The 15,443-nt window shown below is 32.9% G+C and overlaps 3 protein-coding genes across 19 annotated transcripts in view; 2 read left to right on the top strand and 1 right to left on the bottom strand.

Annotated features, from left to right (window-relative positions):
- Positions 386-2,059, bottom strand: LOC110263682 (methyltransferase-like protein 23). The gene is made up of 6 exons (XM_021105410.1): positions 2,054-2,059; positions 1,274-1,360; positions 1,127-1,177; positions 747-840; positions 583-667; positions 386-470 (listed from the first exon to the last, which is right to left on the bottom strand). Exons 1-6 carry the CDS (start codon positions 2,057-2,059, stop codon positions 386-388), a joined length of 408 nt encoding a protein of 135 aa, XP_020961069.1.
- On the top strand, positions 2,620-4,786 carry LOC110263683. The gene is made up of 8 exons (XM_021105411.1): positions 2,620-2,705; positions 2,959-3,082; positions 3,223-3,490; positions 3,591-3,687; positions 3,800-3,909; positions 3,996-4,080; positions 4,182-4,622; positions 4,739-4,786. Exons 1-7 carry the CDS (start codon positions 2,620-2,622, stop codon positions 4,375-4,377), a joined length of 966 nt encoding a protein of 321 aa, XP_020961070.1. The 3' UTR covers positions 4,378-4,622; positions 4,739-4,786.
- Positions 12,439-15,443, top strand: part of LOC107645600 — a 28,153-nt gene continuing 25,148 nt past the window's right edge. For 2 of the 17 annotated variants that reach the window (XR_002348261.1, XR_002348260.1), the window contains exons 1-5: positions 12,673-13,024; positions 13,109-13,187; positions 13,268-13,322; positions 14,306-14,416; positions 15,133-15,435. Coding sequence is in view for 11 of the 17 variants with exons in the window: in XM_021103844.1 (XP_020959503.1) it covers positions 15,383-15,435 (53 nt within the window). In the remaining 6 variants the exon portion in view is untranslated. The other 15 variants (XM_016349654.2, XM_021103849.1, XM_021103844.1 and 12 more) reach the window with 14 other exon arrangements.

The raw sequence follows: 15,443 nt of genomic DNA on the forward strand, positions 1-15,443 counted from the left end.
GTTGCTAAATTCAGAACACAAGTAACATATTCTATTAAACATATCTCAAATTGCACAAGCATTCATAGCTGTCTTGATATTGCTTTTGAGCAATAGTGACCTTACATTGTTGTACATCAAACACTTTTGTAACAATCCTCACTACAACATAAGACATCATATATACATGCTTGCACACATGAGGGGAAACAACAATAAACAAGTAGACCAAAAACCAGCCCAAAAATGCAGGCACCATTATGGATCCTTCTTCAATAAGTTTTGATAATACATATTACAAGTTGATCCTCCAACATAAAGCTCTGTTTACTTCTGATCAAGTTCTGCTTGATAGCCAAGAGGGAAAGAACCTGGTCTTTAAGTTTGCTGCCTCAAAAAAGGCTCTTTATGAGGCTTTTGTTAACGCCATGATCAGAATGAGACACTTTAGGCCCCATTTCCTCAGCAAGAACTCAATAAAGTGATGCCCGCTGCAAAAGATTAGACATATAAATTTTTAAAACACCATAAAAATATGGAGGTTGTAGAGCTAGTATGGAATCGGCTCATAAATTCTGAGCATCACATAGAATGAAAAAGTACCTTCGATTGTGGTACGAGGTTATAAAACTTGACCCAGGAGAATTTTGCAGCAGAAACGTCACAGTGGCAAAGAGGTCATCAAAGGCTAAATGCCATAAAATAAACAATGTTTTAGTTAACTTGATAGAGGAAGATGACAAATCCTTAATACCACATTGTCTCACCGTTTGAATCATACAAGACATCAGCTCCTAGAATAATAGTTGGTTGTAAACTTTCTATGGATGAATCCCAAACACCCCATGTCAATCCTAGCACCTAAAAACACAAGGGATTTACACATTGACATTTATACAAAACGAAAAATATGAAAACATAAAATTTCCAACATCATGTCTACACATAACCACTGGTTGTGCTCCCTTGAGCCACATGTTCAGCACATCATAGAAATTCTATACCAAACATGAGTGTAAAATCATAATTTCAATTGTAAAATGAACAAGCACATTGCTACAAATGAAATAAACAGTTACTAGAAAACATGTTACGCGATTCACTACATTTTGTGACTAAATTACTAACTACTCAATCAAAGGCTCACATTGCACTCGATTTTATTTAAGTCACACACTCTTCTCATGTTTTCAAGCACCTGCAAATTCCAAAAACAACAACCAGCCATTTCAATAAATAAATAAAAACTCAGTCACTATTTGTTTTTAAAACCAAATTCAGCTTAATTTGAAACCTCAAATCTGGTGGAGTCATCAGTAAGAGTAACATTGGCTCCAACTTTTGTTGCAACCAAACCAGGCAAGGAAGTTCCGACACCAAGCTGCACGAAACATTAAAAAGATGAGATGGAAAATGATGAACTGGTGGAGAATTGGAGAGCAACTGGCGCCACGAAGATGAACTGGTGAAGAATTGGAGAGGCGTCGTCGTCATCATTCGGACCCTTGGAGGTGCTACCGGCGGCAGGTCAGACTCCAGGATTCATTTATGGGAGAGGAAAGGAGAGAGGGTAGAGGAGAGGAGAAAGGGGGTTAGGGTTCCATGCTGAGTAAATGAAATTTGATTTGGGGGTAGGGTTGTTAGTTAAAATTAAGGGCATTTTTGTAATTTTTAATATTTAGTCTCAACTTTTATTTTAAACCAAATAGGATACTGAGATATAAATCAGTTCTGTACATTTTCACACTAAATACAATACTAGTACTTATTTCTATCTCTGTCTCTTAGTCTCTGTCTCTTGGTCTTTGTCTTGCAAACAAATGCTACCTTATAGAATTCAATGTATATTCTTAGTCAATGAGAACATGTATTCAATGTGTTTGTTTTTGGGCCACTTTTCAAAAAAAAAATTGTGGGTATCCAACACTTGTTATAAGCCCAATAGAAGGTTCAGGATAACATTTAGCTTAAATTGATTATGTATATACAAAACATGTTACTTAGGGCAAGCAATTAGCGTGGCTGTTGGATATAGAGACCGATGGCAACAGAGTGACAGCCGTCATCTTCTTACTTTCATTGCGGTAATCGATTCAAAGTAATATTATGTTTTTCTTACTATTTAATTGTTTGTATCCATGTTTTTGTAATGAACCATAATGCATGTTTTGTTATGTCTGGAATTCGATTATTTGTTTATTTATATCTTCTTTTTACTATTAAATTGCCTTTATCCATGTTTGTGTGAACTATGGATAATACATGTTTTGCTGAAATCTGAAATTAGATTATTTATGTATAATTATACTAATCTTGTCCCATTTTAGGGTTTATGGTCATTCATTGAATTGAATTTTGATGAATAGTGATGTTTCTGAATCTGGAACTGATGTCATAGTTTAGGTAGGAGATTGTGACGTGTGGTATGCATTTTTACTTTTTTTTCCTTCTTGATGTCAGTTGGAATGCCGTTCATGTCATGTCATGTTAGTTGGTATATAACATTACAATATATTCTTCTTTTAGATAGATTACGACATTCTCTTCATTGGTTCTTTCCATCTTTTTGCTCTTCTTTCTTCCTATAGAGCTAAACTAAAAACTAGAGCTACTAATAAAAAGGTAAGGTTGAGAACTGGGATGAAGGTGATAGTTGATTTGATGTTTGAAAGAAGGGGTAGAGTGGTTGATGTTATCATCCCTGGATATGAGGAAGATTCCAATTGGTAAGCAATGCTAATTTCCCTCCACTATCGCACAATTTTTGAATTCAAATATTGAGTTGTTCTTTAGTTTTTGCCTATAAAAGGCTATTGCCTCTCTTCGATATCGTGCACATCATTCTCTACTCCCATCTCTTCTTTGTCTTTCTGCTATCTTTTCTGTTGTTTGTTCTTTGTTGAGTTTGTTCTGCCTTTCGTAAGTGTGATATTGTGAGATTTTATTGTTTGCAATGAGTCCTCCTTTTGATCCTATCAGTAAGATCATTCCTCCACGTGAGGCCTGGAGGATCAAAGTCAGGGTACTAAGGGCTTGGACTGTACCTAGCTTTGGTAATGCAGATGTTCCAAATTCAATGGAACTTATTCTGGTTGATGAAAATGTGAGCGGTTGATCTTTCCTTTTTATTTGTTGTGTTCATATACTCAGTTTCTTCTTATTAATTTTTCCAATTTTTTTTTGTTGTGCTTTTGTTTTTGTTCTTGATGAGTTGTATGTTTTTGTTCTTTTAGATGTTCATAGTCTACCAAAGTCCAGGCCACTATAAGGAAGCAACTAATCCACAAGCTTAAAGATCATCTTCTTGAAGGCAGTTGTTATAAGATGAGTTATTTTGCTGTTGTTTCAAACCAAGGCTCTTATAGAGCTACAAAGTATAAGTTCAAACTCATTTTTCTGTTTCGTACAACAGTGACAACAATTGCTGATGATATAATACCCAAGTCTTGTTTTTCTATATATCCCTTTGAAGACATATTGCAAATGAGTCAGGATCATGACTATTTAGTTGGTGAGTCTTGGCCTCGTGTCTTTCAGTTACTTCTTCAGTTTCTTTTCTTCTGAAAATTCTTTCTTACATCTTTTTTACTCCTATTAACATATCAATCTAGATGTAATTGGTCCTTTGACATTGGTTGGGGAAGAGAAAAACTATGACAGGGATGGTAAAATGGTTAAGATGGTTGTTGTCGAATTTTCTTCACAAAAGTTTGTTGCTCTCATCCTTTGTTTCTGTTTCTATATTTATTTGTATTGGATTCCATTTTGAAAAAAGCTTCTACTGAGTTTTCCTTTTTTTTTCATGTGTAGGATGATGCTGATGCACATTATTTGGAGAGTACGTGGACCAGTTAAATGATTTTCTTGCTTTTGGTTATGTTGAGCAACCGGTTGTCATTGTTCAACTTGCTAAGATTAAACTTTTTCGAGGTGTTGTAACTGAATTTTATCTTATTATGTGTACGGTTATGTTATCCTGATCTTTAGATCTGTTGACATTCTTTTATTACTCATAGGTCAACCTGGTCTCCAGAATGTTATGAAAGCAACAAAAATTTACTTTAATCTTGATTTGTCAGAAGTTATTGATTTTCGAAAAAGGTTTGTGTTATCACTCCCAAATTATCTCTATGTTGCAGTCCTTTCTTTGTCTTTATTTTATTCTGTTGATGTGAAACTGAATAGTGTTTTTTAAATCTTAGCATGGTCGAACAAGGGATTAATGGCACTCAACCTTTATTCATTGCGAATGATGGAAAATCCATTTCATTGGAGGATGACTTCATGCGCTTAACTAGGCGATCCACAATAGATCAATTACATGATAACAAAGAGGCTTATAAATTTGTACTTTTTTCATTCTACCCTCTTATGTTTATACATAATTGGTATGTTTGAATATACTTGAAGGTGGTTTTAACTAATTTTTTTCCTCGATTAGATTATTTTTTTTCCTTCACGTGGTGTTCTGTTGTGCATGGTATGCAAGATAGGAGTTTTGTTATTATGGGTACTATCACTGATATTGTTGAAGAGGGTTGTTGGTGGTATTCCACTTGTGTGTGTGGAAAGGCAGTTTATCCTGAGTCTGGGGTCTATTTCTGTGATGTTTGCATGCATCATGTGACAAATGTGATTCCAAGGTTTCTATCTTCATGATTTGTAGCTTTTCAAATAATTACTTCTTGCTCTTTCTGTTTACTTAAATTCTAACAAGGTCTTTTATTAATTTTTCTATTTTATCGTCATGTTGTTATAGGTTCAGACTTAAAGTAGCAGTTTCTAATCATACTGGATAGGGCATATTTGTTTTGTTCGATCGTGAAACAGCTTATTTGCTTAAAAAAGCATGTGCTGACCTTTTTAATGAAGTCCAAAAGGAGCCAACTGTGCGTATAATTTTTTACGTCCATCTAAATATTGAGCTATAAATAGTTATCATTTTTTATGATATTATTTATTATGATGTAGATGGTGACCTCTCTGAGTCCTTATAGGTTCTGTGTGGATATAGCTATCCTATTACATTTAAAACTTTAGAGGGTAAAAAAGTTTTACTAAAAGTAGATACCAAGTCCCTTACTGATAAACCACTATTTTATGATTTATCTTGTGCTCAATTGAGTGGTTTTTATCAATTCTTCACCCACTTATTCATATAATTTGCATGGTTTTATACTTCCTTCCTTATTATGTGATATATGTGAAAACATGTTTCCTATGCCTTAAAAATATTAATTTTAATTATTCTTTATTACCATTCAATGCCGTGATTTGTGTGTTAAGTATTTTCAGGCTTCATAGGGCAGGAATGGCTTAGAGGACAGAAAGGAAACATGCAAAAATGGAAGGAACGCACAAAATGGAGTTTTGAAGAAAATGGCGGCGACGCGCACGCATGGACGACGCGGACGCGTACTCGTGACAAGGAAAACTTCCAAATGACGCGCACTCGTGACCTACGCGTACGTGTAACAGATGCCACATGCAAAAAAATACAGAATTTGCCCCCAGCGATTTCTAGGCCCTTTTTCGGCCCAAATCCAAGCCCAAAAACACAGAATAGAGGTTGGAGAATGAGGGAATCAAATCATTCATCAATCATTCATTGATTATGGACAATTTTAGGTTTTAGATGTAGTTTCTAGAGAGAGAGGCTCTCTCCTCTCTCTTAGGTTTTAGGATTTAGGATTTCTCTTAGTTTATGGTTCATTCCTTCTCAATTCCAGGTTCAATGTTCCTTTAATTTAATTTCTCTTCTACTTTCATTTACTCTATTACTTTAGTTGCTCTATTTAATTTGCTAATTACTTATGTTGCCAAATTGGCTTATGAACTCTCCATGTTAGATTTGATTTCTTTATTTAATGCAATTTGAGGTATTTCAGATTTATGATTGTTTTCTTCTATTTATGATATAAATAATTTAGATTTTTTTCCCTTTGCTTTGGTTGATTAATTGGTGACACTTGAGTTATCAAACTCAGCTGTTGATTAAAAATTAGAATTTGCTGATTGATTTGGATCCCTCTAAAGCTAGTCTTTCCACAGGAGTTGACTAGGACTTGAGGAATCAATTTGATTAGTCCACTTGACTTTCCTTTATTTAGTAAGGGTTAACTAAGTGGGAGCAATAAACAATTCTTATCACACCTGATAAGGATAACTAGGATGAGATTTTCAGTTCTCATACCTTGCAATGGTTTTCATAATAATTAATTTACTTTATTGCCAGTTTATTTTTCTATTCCTTATTTCAAAAACCCAAAAAGATACAATTTCATAACCAATAATAAATCATACTTCCCTGCAATTCCTTGAGAGACGACCCGAGGTTTAAATACTTCGGTTATAAATTTTATTGGGTTTGCTTAAGTGACAAACAAACTTTTGTACGAAAGGATTCTTTGCTGGTTTAGAAACTATACCTACAACGTGATTATTTTTATGAAATTCTAAACTAGCAGGAATCTGTTCCGTCACTTACCTATCTCTTCATAGCACTTACACTAAATATGGTAATAAGATGTTCTTTCGTAAGGGGATGATCACCCAAAAAAGGAAGCCTTTCGATTCACTCCCCATTCTCTCTTAAATAAAGCTCGTCCTCGAGCCCTATTCAACGGGCAGGTCGGCCAGGTCTTTCCCTGTTGTTCTGTTCCCGCCACCAATCGATACGACCCCAGAGAGTGGCTTTTGCTAAAACTCTAGCAGTTTCTTGAAGGTATAGACAAATACTTTGGAACCTTTCGTGTAAAAAGGATTTGTGATGACCCAACTATTATTTCTATGTTTGAGCTTGCTGAGAATGAGAATGAAGTGACACCTGTCAAGGTTATTCTCTTTTATTCTTCTTTGCTTTTTCTTTATTCTTTGATTCTTTTATTTTTTTATTACATTGCTCTTGCTTGAGTGTTTCTTCTTTCATTCTTTATCGAAGGATGCATGTGTTCCTGGAATTGGTTTGGACATAGGTGAACCCTCTCATATATAGCCTACCTCAAAAGATGTTAAGCTTTCAGTCTTGGATAAGGATGAAAGTGTTCCTGGTCTTGATGACATTTCGATAGATATGGACGCTAATAGGAAATCTGTTGTTCCTCAAGTTTCTGGCGATGATGATGAGAATCAGGTCTTTAGTGATGAAGTTGGCTCATTGCTCAACTCAGGTGTTGAAGAAACTCAGGTCACACAGTCTGAATTTTCTATTGAATCATATCTCTTATTCAATTTATTATTGCATTCCATTTTCTCTTTTTATTCATTGGTTTTGTGTTGTTTTATATTTTTTTATCTGTCTAGGACTTCCTATCTCATCTTCTGGATAATTCAGACAACATTGATGTTTCTTCTATTTGCAATGATTGTGTGTGTTCCAAAGTAAAGAGAAACCTTGAATCGAATTTTCAGAAAGCCTTGGAGAAAACTGTTAGTCCTTCATCAAAGATGATCAAGGTTGAAAATAATTAGGATGGATAGTTATTTAGCTGAAGTTAGCAGCTTTATTAGGGTTATATGACTTTAATTCCGAATTAGATTTCATATTTCTCATGCTGACTTATATTTGAAGTGTGTCCCTTTTTTTTGAGATATGTCCAACTGTTAGGAGAGTCACAACTTATCCCTTCATGTTTTGGTTAGTCTATTGTAAGTATTGTTATGCTTTTTTGAATTAGGAAGGGTTTGTGTTAATTTCAAATGTACTCTGCTAAAGATTGGACATATTGTCATGTATTTAGAAGGACATAGGTTATAGTCAGAGTGTGGAATTATAATGTCACTTTTGTGAATGTAAGCAACCAAGTGTAATGAATTTTATAATATTAATGGAAGGAAATAGCTTCAGTAGTCTTAATTATTTTGTTTTTTTCGTATGCTGTCTTTTATTCATTTGTGTTGTTCATGATTAGTTGTTGTTATGCTCCATAATTGCCTTTGAACATGTGTTTTAATTCAACATATCATATGGTTACAGTAAATTCCAATGTAATAGTCTCATTTGATTGTATTGTAATTGATCGAATGTTTGATTTCTATTGCAAGTTTGCTACTATCCTTTTGTATTTGTGCTTATATACTATTTTTTGTTCCTATCGATTTATATCTCAACTTTTTTGTGTTATGTATATAAGTATACAGAACAATATCCATGCGATGGTTAGTCATTATTTCTATTTGTGCTTATAAAAAAAATCCACGCGTGTGTGTGATTCAACAGTCTTTTCGATTACGTATAAAATGATGCGTCATTTTGTCTTTTTGTAGACTGCTGTCTTTTATTTCCTTTAAAATCATGTCTTCCAATCCTGCGACTTCGAGGTTGAAAAGAATTAACATTTTGAAAAGGAAGAAAGCATTGAAATATGGGAATATAAGAGGTGTGTTGTCCTTCTTTTTACTAGGTTAGAGTCTGTCATAGTTATTAATATAAGTTGATTGGTTTTACTTTCATTTCCTATTTATTTTTTTTTATCCATGGCTGGTTTGTTCTTAGTTGCTAAAAGGAAACTTGGAGATAAAGCCACTGGAATTAATTATGATAAATGTTTATACGTTTATTTCATAAAATGTGTTACTTTTAATGGAATATATATGTTGTTTGTAATTCTCCTGTTTATTGGTTAACTTTATTGTTAATTCAATATAGATAAATTATTTAGTTGTCATAACTATATTCAATATTATTCCCGTATTATTATAAGAAATGATAAATAATTTATCTTTTTTAAAATAAATGATAAATAATTTTATAGTGTTGATTTGTGTGATTTGATTTTATTTTTGTTTGGTTTGAAATTGTAGAAGAATTATTAGATGTTTTAGATCCTTCTATCAGTATTTCACATGTTGATGATGTTGCTGCTGATCACCCATTATTTGCACAAAGTGAAATGCAAGGTTAGTTTATTCAATTTTTTCATCTTTTTAAGTTATGCTTAGGTTCAACCTTTTTTTTAAATTAGTTATGGTTAAACACAGTCTTATCTCCTAAGTCGTTTAAAAAAAAATCTTCTTTAATATATTTTTTAGAAAGATATAAGAAGTTTTTTTAGATAATTTTTTTACTAAACCAACTTTTTTAAGAAAGAAATAATTTTTCTTGCAAACAAAGTTATAATAACAACTTCTAGCTATTCAATTATTTTTTTAAAAATTATTAAATGTAAACTATTTTTTAAAAGCAGCTTTTTTTAGCATAAAGAATAATCATAACAAGCAGCAAGTATTTTAGTTTTACATTTTTAACCTTTTTTAAGTTTTTCTTTTTTCTTAAATAAACTAGTCTTACATAATAAACTGGTTAAAAAAAATTTATTCTTTAATATATATTTTGGAAAAATATAAGAAGTTTTTCAACAGAATTTTTTTTCTAAAACAACCTTTTTAAGGAGGAAAAAGGTTTTCTTAAAAACAAAGTTATAGTAACAACTTCTAACTATTTAATTATATTTTCAAAATTTTAAATGAAATTCTTTTAAAAGCATTTTTTAAAGCATAAAGTGTAATCATAACAAGCAGCAAGTATTTTAGTCAAGGTTGCGAGAACCGGACCGGTCAATAAACCGGTAAAGTCACTGGTTCAATAATTCACTGGTTCGACCGGGATTCAACCGGTTTAATTAAATATTAAATAAAATTATTAAAAAACTAAAAATAAAACCTAAAAATAATTTAAAATATATAAATTCAATAATTTCTAACTTAATAAAATTTAAAATTTCACATAATAAATTATCCATAACTTAATATTAGAGGTTCATAAACAACTTCAAATATCAAAGTTTATAACTAAACAAAAAAAAAAACGCACATAATGACAAACTCATAATGAAGCAACCAAAAACAAAAAATTACCTCAGAAAACAATGAACAAATAAATAATTCAGCAACCAAAATCATGAAGCAGCAAACAAATAAATCATGAACAAATAACCTCAGATAATCAAAAATAAAATCAATAATCCAGATAATCAAAATCATCTATAGCAAGACCCTTTCTTCCCCTTTGTGAGAGGCTCCCTCTTAAGAGGTCTAGTCACAGCTTCCTCCTCATCACCAAAATCCCCATCCAAAGCATCATCAGAATCCACATCGAAGGTAACAACAGGGGGGCGCCTAGCATCACCACAATCCTCAACCTTCAGGGAAGAAACCCGAGTGGAAGGGTACTCCAAACTCAGAACAGACTCAGTGGAGGCCCAATCGTGCTGATGCAACTCGTTCGAAACCCTCAGCGCACTCGAGCTTCTCCCCGACTTATCAAAACTCTCGCAAAACTCCATAGTGCCGGAGCTTCCATCTCCCCTCAATTCCTCCAGCATCCTGGAACTCCCACCCTCATCGGAAAATTGCCGGAGGCATAGTTCACATTGGAGAACTCGAAAACAAAAAATTACCTCAGAAAACAATGAACAAATAAATAATTCAGCAAGCAAAATCATGAAACAGCAAACAAATAAATCATGAACAAATAACCTCAGAAAATAAAAAAACAAAATCATAAATCTAGCAAACAAACAAATCATGAACAGATAACAAATAAATCAAAATCGCAAACAAATAAATCATAAAATCAAGCACAGAAAATCAGAAGGCAGCGAGGAGGAATAACCGAATAAGAACAGAGTATTACCGGCAGCGAGTAACCGCGACGAAAGAGGAGGCGAGCTCGGCGACGACGAAAGAGGAGGCGAGCTCTGCGACGAAATAGGACGCGGTGGTGGTTGCGGTGGTCAACGCCGTCGCTGCTGTGGCTGCGGGATGTGGTGGCGATGGCGGTGGGCTGCGAGGAGGATGGTGGTGGTGATGCGACTGTGAAGAGGAGAGATTCCTCTACTGGCTGCTGGGTGATTTCTGATAGTGATTACTGATTAGGGCTTCGTTAGGTGTTTAGCCTTTTCTTCTTTTTTTTTTTTATATTTTTTTTTATTTTTTTAAGAGGCAAAACGACGCCGTTTAACACTTTTACTTTCAAACAAAAAACCGCAAAAAAATCAGACGATTTTTCGGTTCACCGATTAACCGTCGGTTCGACCGATTTTTTAACCGATTTTTTGACAGACGATTTTTGACTTTATCCGGACCGGTTAGATGACCGATTTTTCGGTTGAACCGGCCGATTTGGTTCGATTTTCAGAACCATGATTTTAGTCTAATATTTTTACTTTTTTTTAAGTTTTTTTTTTTTTTAAAATTAAACTAGTCTTACATCATAAATCATTTTAAAATCAATTCTTCTTTAATATATCTTTCAGGAAAATATAAAGAGTTTTTTAGAGAATTTCTTTTCAAAAACAACCTTTTTAAGAAAGACAGTTCTTTTTTTAAAAACAAAGTTATAGTTACAACTTCTAACTATTTAATTATATTTGTAAAAATGATTAAATTACTTATTTTTTGAAAACAGCTTTTTTTAGCATAAACAGTAATCATAACAAGCAGCAAATATTTTAGTCTCATATTTTTACCCTATTTTAAAGTTTTTCTTTTTTCTTAAATAAATCAGTTTTGCATCATAAGTTGTTAAAAAAATTTATCTTTTTTAATATATCTTTTAGAAAAATATAAGCAGTTTTTTTTTTTTCGAGAATTTCTTTTTTAAACTAACCTTTTTAAGAAAGAAAAAGTTTTTCTTGCAAACAAAGTTATAGTAATAACTTTTAACTATTTAATTCAATTTTTAAAAATTATTAAATGTACATTAGTTTAAAAAGCAACTTTTTAAAGTATAAGGGGTAATCATAACAAGCAACAAGTGTTTTAATCGAACTTTTTGTTTTTCGTGTGAGAAAGAGAAGAGTGTATTTCCCAATGATGTGAGAAGAGAAGTGTTTAACTTTGCTATGGGAGCTACAAATCGGTGCCTCCGATTTGTTTTATTTTTTTCTCAAATAATTATAAATCGGACGGTCCGATTTGTGATTTCGAAAATAAAAAAAAATTAATGTTAAAATCGGACCGTCCGATTTTTATTTAAAAAAAAAAAATACAAAACAGACCATGTGATTTGTATTTTTTTTTTCAAACAAATCGGACCCCTCCGATTTGTAGTTTACTTTTTTCTTCAAACAAATCGGACCGTCCGATTTGAATAAAACATCATATAAAAAAAACACCTAATCTTCCAATAACAATGTATTACACATATATTTAAACAATATAAAAAAAAAATAGCCGTTTTAATCTTACATTTTTAATTACTCTTTTTAACTTTTCCAGCGACTTCTCTTTAATAATTTTGTACTCAATGTTTGATTTGTGATCGAAAATAATTTTTACATGGATAATAAAAATAAAATTCAAACAAAAGATTGTTCTTTAATAATATAATATTATAGCTTAATAATATTTAAGGATGGAAAGATTTAGTATTTTTCTTGTGGCTTAAGGATAGAAAATTTTAGTTTTTTTCTTTCCAACTCTAAACAATAATATATGTTGCCGTGCTCTGCTAGTATGATACATGATGAAAGGAAACATGAAAGAAGCAAAAACCTGAAAGTTGTCAGTAACTCAGTATTCAATACAACAATAGAAACTAGGCGGGATATTTGAAATTAAAATCAAATTTGGATTCTTCTCCGTTCTCACTCAACTCACTCAGTCTCATATCTCACCGGTGGGCGCATTCTTTCCCTTTTGGATCAGAATTTGAACTTGAGCATTTGAAATTAGGGTAAGGGTGAACAAATTTAAAATTAGAGTTTTAAAAATCAAATCTTTCCTTGATTTCTTTCAATCTCTCTTTCTCTTCTTTCTTTCTCGCGCTCTTTCTCTGGTTGATTTTCTCTTATCATCTTCTTCGTCCATAACAACGACGTGGTAGAAGTATTGGACAAGTCACAGGCGAGAGAGTTGAAAATCAAGAAGAGGAGAGGAAGATCTAAAAGACGAGGAGGCGGAGGAGGAGATTCAAGCTTCAGGAGCCGAGGCGAACAGAGCTTTCACGGCGATTTCAGAGGCGGCAGAGTGGGGAAGAAGCAGCACAGCAAGGATAGGATGTTCATCGCACCCCCTTCAAGCAACTTCCTTTCTGTTGCTGCGCGTAACTACTCTCCCTCTAACTCTCCCTAAGCTTCTTCCTTTTACATTAATTATCTCTTCACCTTATACTTTTTTAACAATTCAGGCTTTCATTTACTCTGTTTGAATATCCGGTGTGCACAACTGATGGGGGTATATGATAAATTGGGTTTGAAAATTTACTGGTAAGCCATCACAAGTGTTTTTCTTAATCGAAAGTTAGTGAGCTGTTATATGATAAATTGGGTTTGCAAATTGGGTGCAGGAACATAATCCCGTAGCATAATCCCGTGCAAATTGGGTGCAAATTGTGAGTTACTGTAAGCCATCACTCTCTCTCACTTTCACTGCATTGAATTGCTATTCCTTTTGCTTTTTCTGCGTTGAGACGCATTTGGTTGAGAAACCTCGAGCTTGAGCTGAATGGTGAATTTTAATTGCATGTTTCTTTGTATATCGTTTTCTTTGTTTTTTTAGGAAAGAATATTCATGATTGAGGAATCGAGCTGTGTTTTTTTCTTCTCCTATTCTTTTCTGCCATTAAATATTTTTTTTTATTGAAATGCAGCGTCTTGAGTAAAATATTAACGAAGTTTATACTGTATAAGAAGGACAAGAAACTAGCATTAAGAGATTTTCTCACATTGTCAATGATTTTGTTTGATTTCCTTCTCTTTTATTTGGTGATATAAGCTCAGGTTTCTATCAAGCTGGCCTGTGAGTCTGTGACTCGGGTTTTAATAAACTGAAAATTGGAAATTGTAAAGAATATTCATAAACATCATTAGAGAAAAACCTAGGGAGAGAGTACGTCTGAGTATTCAAAAAAAAATATATTGAAGTTTGATTATTAAACTGTATTATCATTGTAATTGTTCATCAGCCACTTATTCAATGTAGTTTTATATTGCTGATTAGGTTGTGGATGCAATTCAAATATCTATACATATATACTTTTACATGTAAATATATAATTCCTTTTAATACATTAGCCTCAATAGAAAAAATAATTAATTGCTTTCTTTTACTATAAACTGCAATCAAAAGCCAAAGAACTAGCAGTATAATTGTTGACCTGTTTTTAAGGACTGTTTGCTGTGATATCGGTTTTCAATCTCTTGGATATGAGTCTTTCATCTAATATTACTGTGTAAGGCTTTGAACTGACGTATAGATAGTGAAAATTGTTGTATTCCTTGAAACTGTGATTGAATCAGAGTAAAAAAGCTTTGTTTTTTGAGAATGTTGATGCAATTTATGTATGTTCTCCATGTATTTTAAATTTTCCATAATTGTTCTGCAGTGTTTGTTGAGGGTCCTTAAAAAGGAGAACTCAAAGTTATTAACTGCCTCTGCAGTGTTTCTTCCAGTTCACCCAATGATGGATTCAGTTATTCAGACTAGGATGATGGAGGTAACATGTTTGTGAGAACTTTGTCCTTAACTTTTAAATGTTGAATGGTTTAGGATTTATTTAAATATAGCATCCATGTCACCACCTTAATATTTAATATAAAGAAATTAATTGTTGGATTAGAATTAATCTTCTTTAATTGTTTTTGTAGCGAAATTTGAATAAATATGAGAAACTACATGAACTATATATGAATTATACGAGAACCAAAAAAGTTATTTAACATTTTTTGCATTTTAGTTAGTATGAGGACGTTAAACTTTGATGCAATTTCTGTTCTTCCTGTAACTTTGTGACTTAAAAAAATATATTAAAAGGAGATTATAACATGAAGTTAAGGAAAAAAAAACCTCAAACAGCTTGACCTTTGTGTTTTTTTTTCCCCTTTATTCTCCATTGACTTGATTTTTATCAAGTCTACACTCTACAGATAGTGAGATACATGTATTTTCAGTTTTGTAATAGTGATAATGACTTTCTTGACCAAAAGCACATATGGTAGTATTCACTTCTAAAGTTCATACATTGTCTCAAACTATTCATCTAAAATCATGTTTTGAGATCCGTCTTTAAAAATCATATCGTTGACTATAGATAAAGTACTATTAACATTGAGAATTTCTGATCTGTCCTCTGATCAAATGATATTGGATTATGGATAAAATTTAATTTGTGCATTTGATAGTTGTTTGTTTATTCTTTTTGTTGTTGGATAGCTTACAAGGGAGCCAGAAGCACCAGACAGGGCAGTGGCTCAATGGCATCTCTGGAAGAGTGTAGTGGCAGAATGGTGTGCCGCATTTAAAGAGAAGATTGGGAGATCTCGATGTCGGCAATGGTGGAATGATGCGACAAAAGAAGGGAGCACACAGACAAGCTTTTGGTGGTTTGAAGTCACTCCCTCAAAGCATCAGAATGAGTTTCCATCAGTGCCTCCTGTAAACTCAGCTTACTCTATCCAGTCAGATGCAGTTGAAAATGAATCATATCAAAGCTCCCCAAAGTACCCTAGCAGACAGGTATTATT

This window comes from Arachis ipaensis, chromosome B06 (assembly GCF_000816755.2).
Source record: "Arachis ipaensis cultivar K30076 chromosome B06, Araip1.1, whole genome shotgun sequence".
NCBI lineage: Eukaryota > Viridiplantae > Streptophyta > Magnoliopsida > Fabales > Fabaceae > Arachis > Arachis ipaensis.

What these genes read in the sequence shown, in the direction of transcription:
- LOC110263682 (XM_021105410.1), bottom strand. An exon ending in TAAATAAAATCGAGTGCAAT is followed by an intron (nt 841 to 1,126) that starts GTGAGCCTTTGA and finishes TTGTGTTTTTAG; the next exon opens with GTGCTAGGATTGACATGGGG. An exon ending in ACCTCGTACCACAATCGAAG is followed by an intron (nt 471 to 582) that starts GTACTTTTTCAT and finishes AATCTTTTGCAG; the next exon opens with CGGGCATCACTTTATTGAGT.
- LOC110263683 (XM_021105411.1), top strand. Translation starts at nt 2,620, where the DNA reads ATGAAGGTGATAGTTGATTTGATGTTTGAAAGAAGGGGTAGAGTGGTT. An exon ending in TATGAGGAAGATTCCAATTG is followed by an intron (nt 2,706 to 2,958) that starts GTAAGCAATGCT and finishes TGATCCTATCAG; the next exon opens with TAAGATCATTCCTCCACGTG. An exon ending in GTTATTGATTTTCGAAAAAG is followed by an intron (nt 4,081 to 4,181) that starts GTTTGTGTTATC and finishes TTTAAATCTTAG; the next exon opens with CATGGTCGAACAAGGGATTA.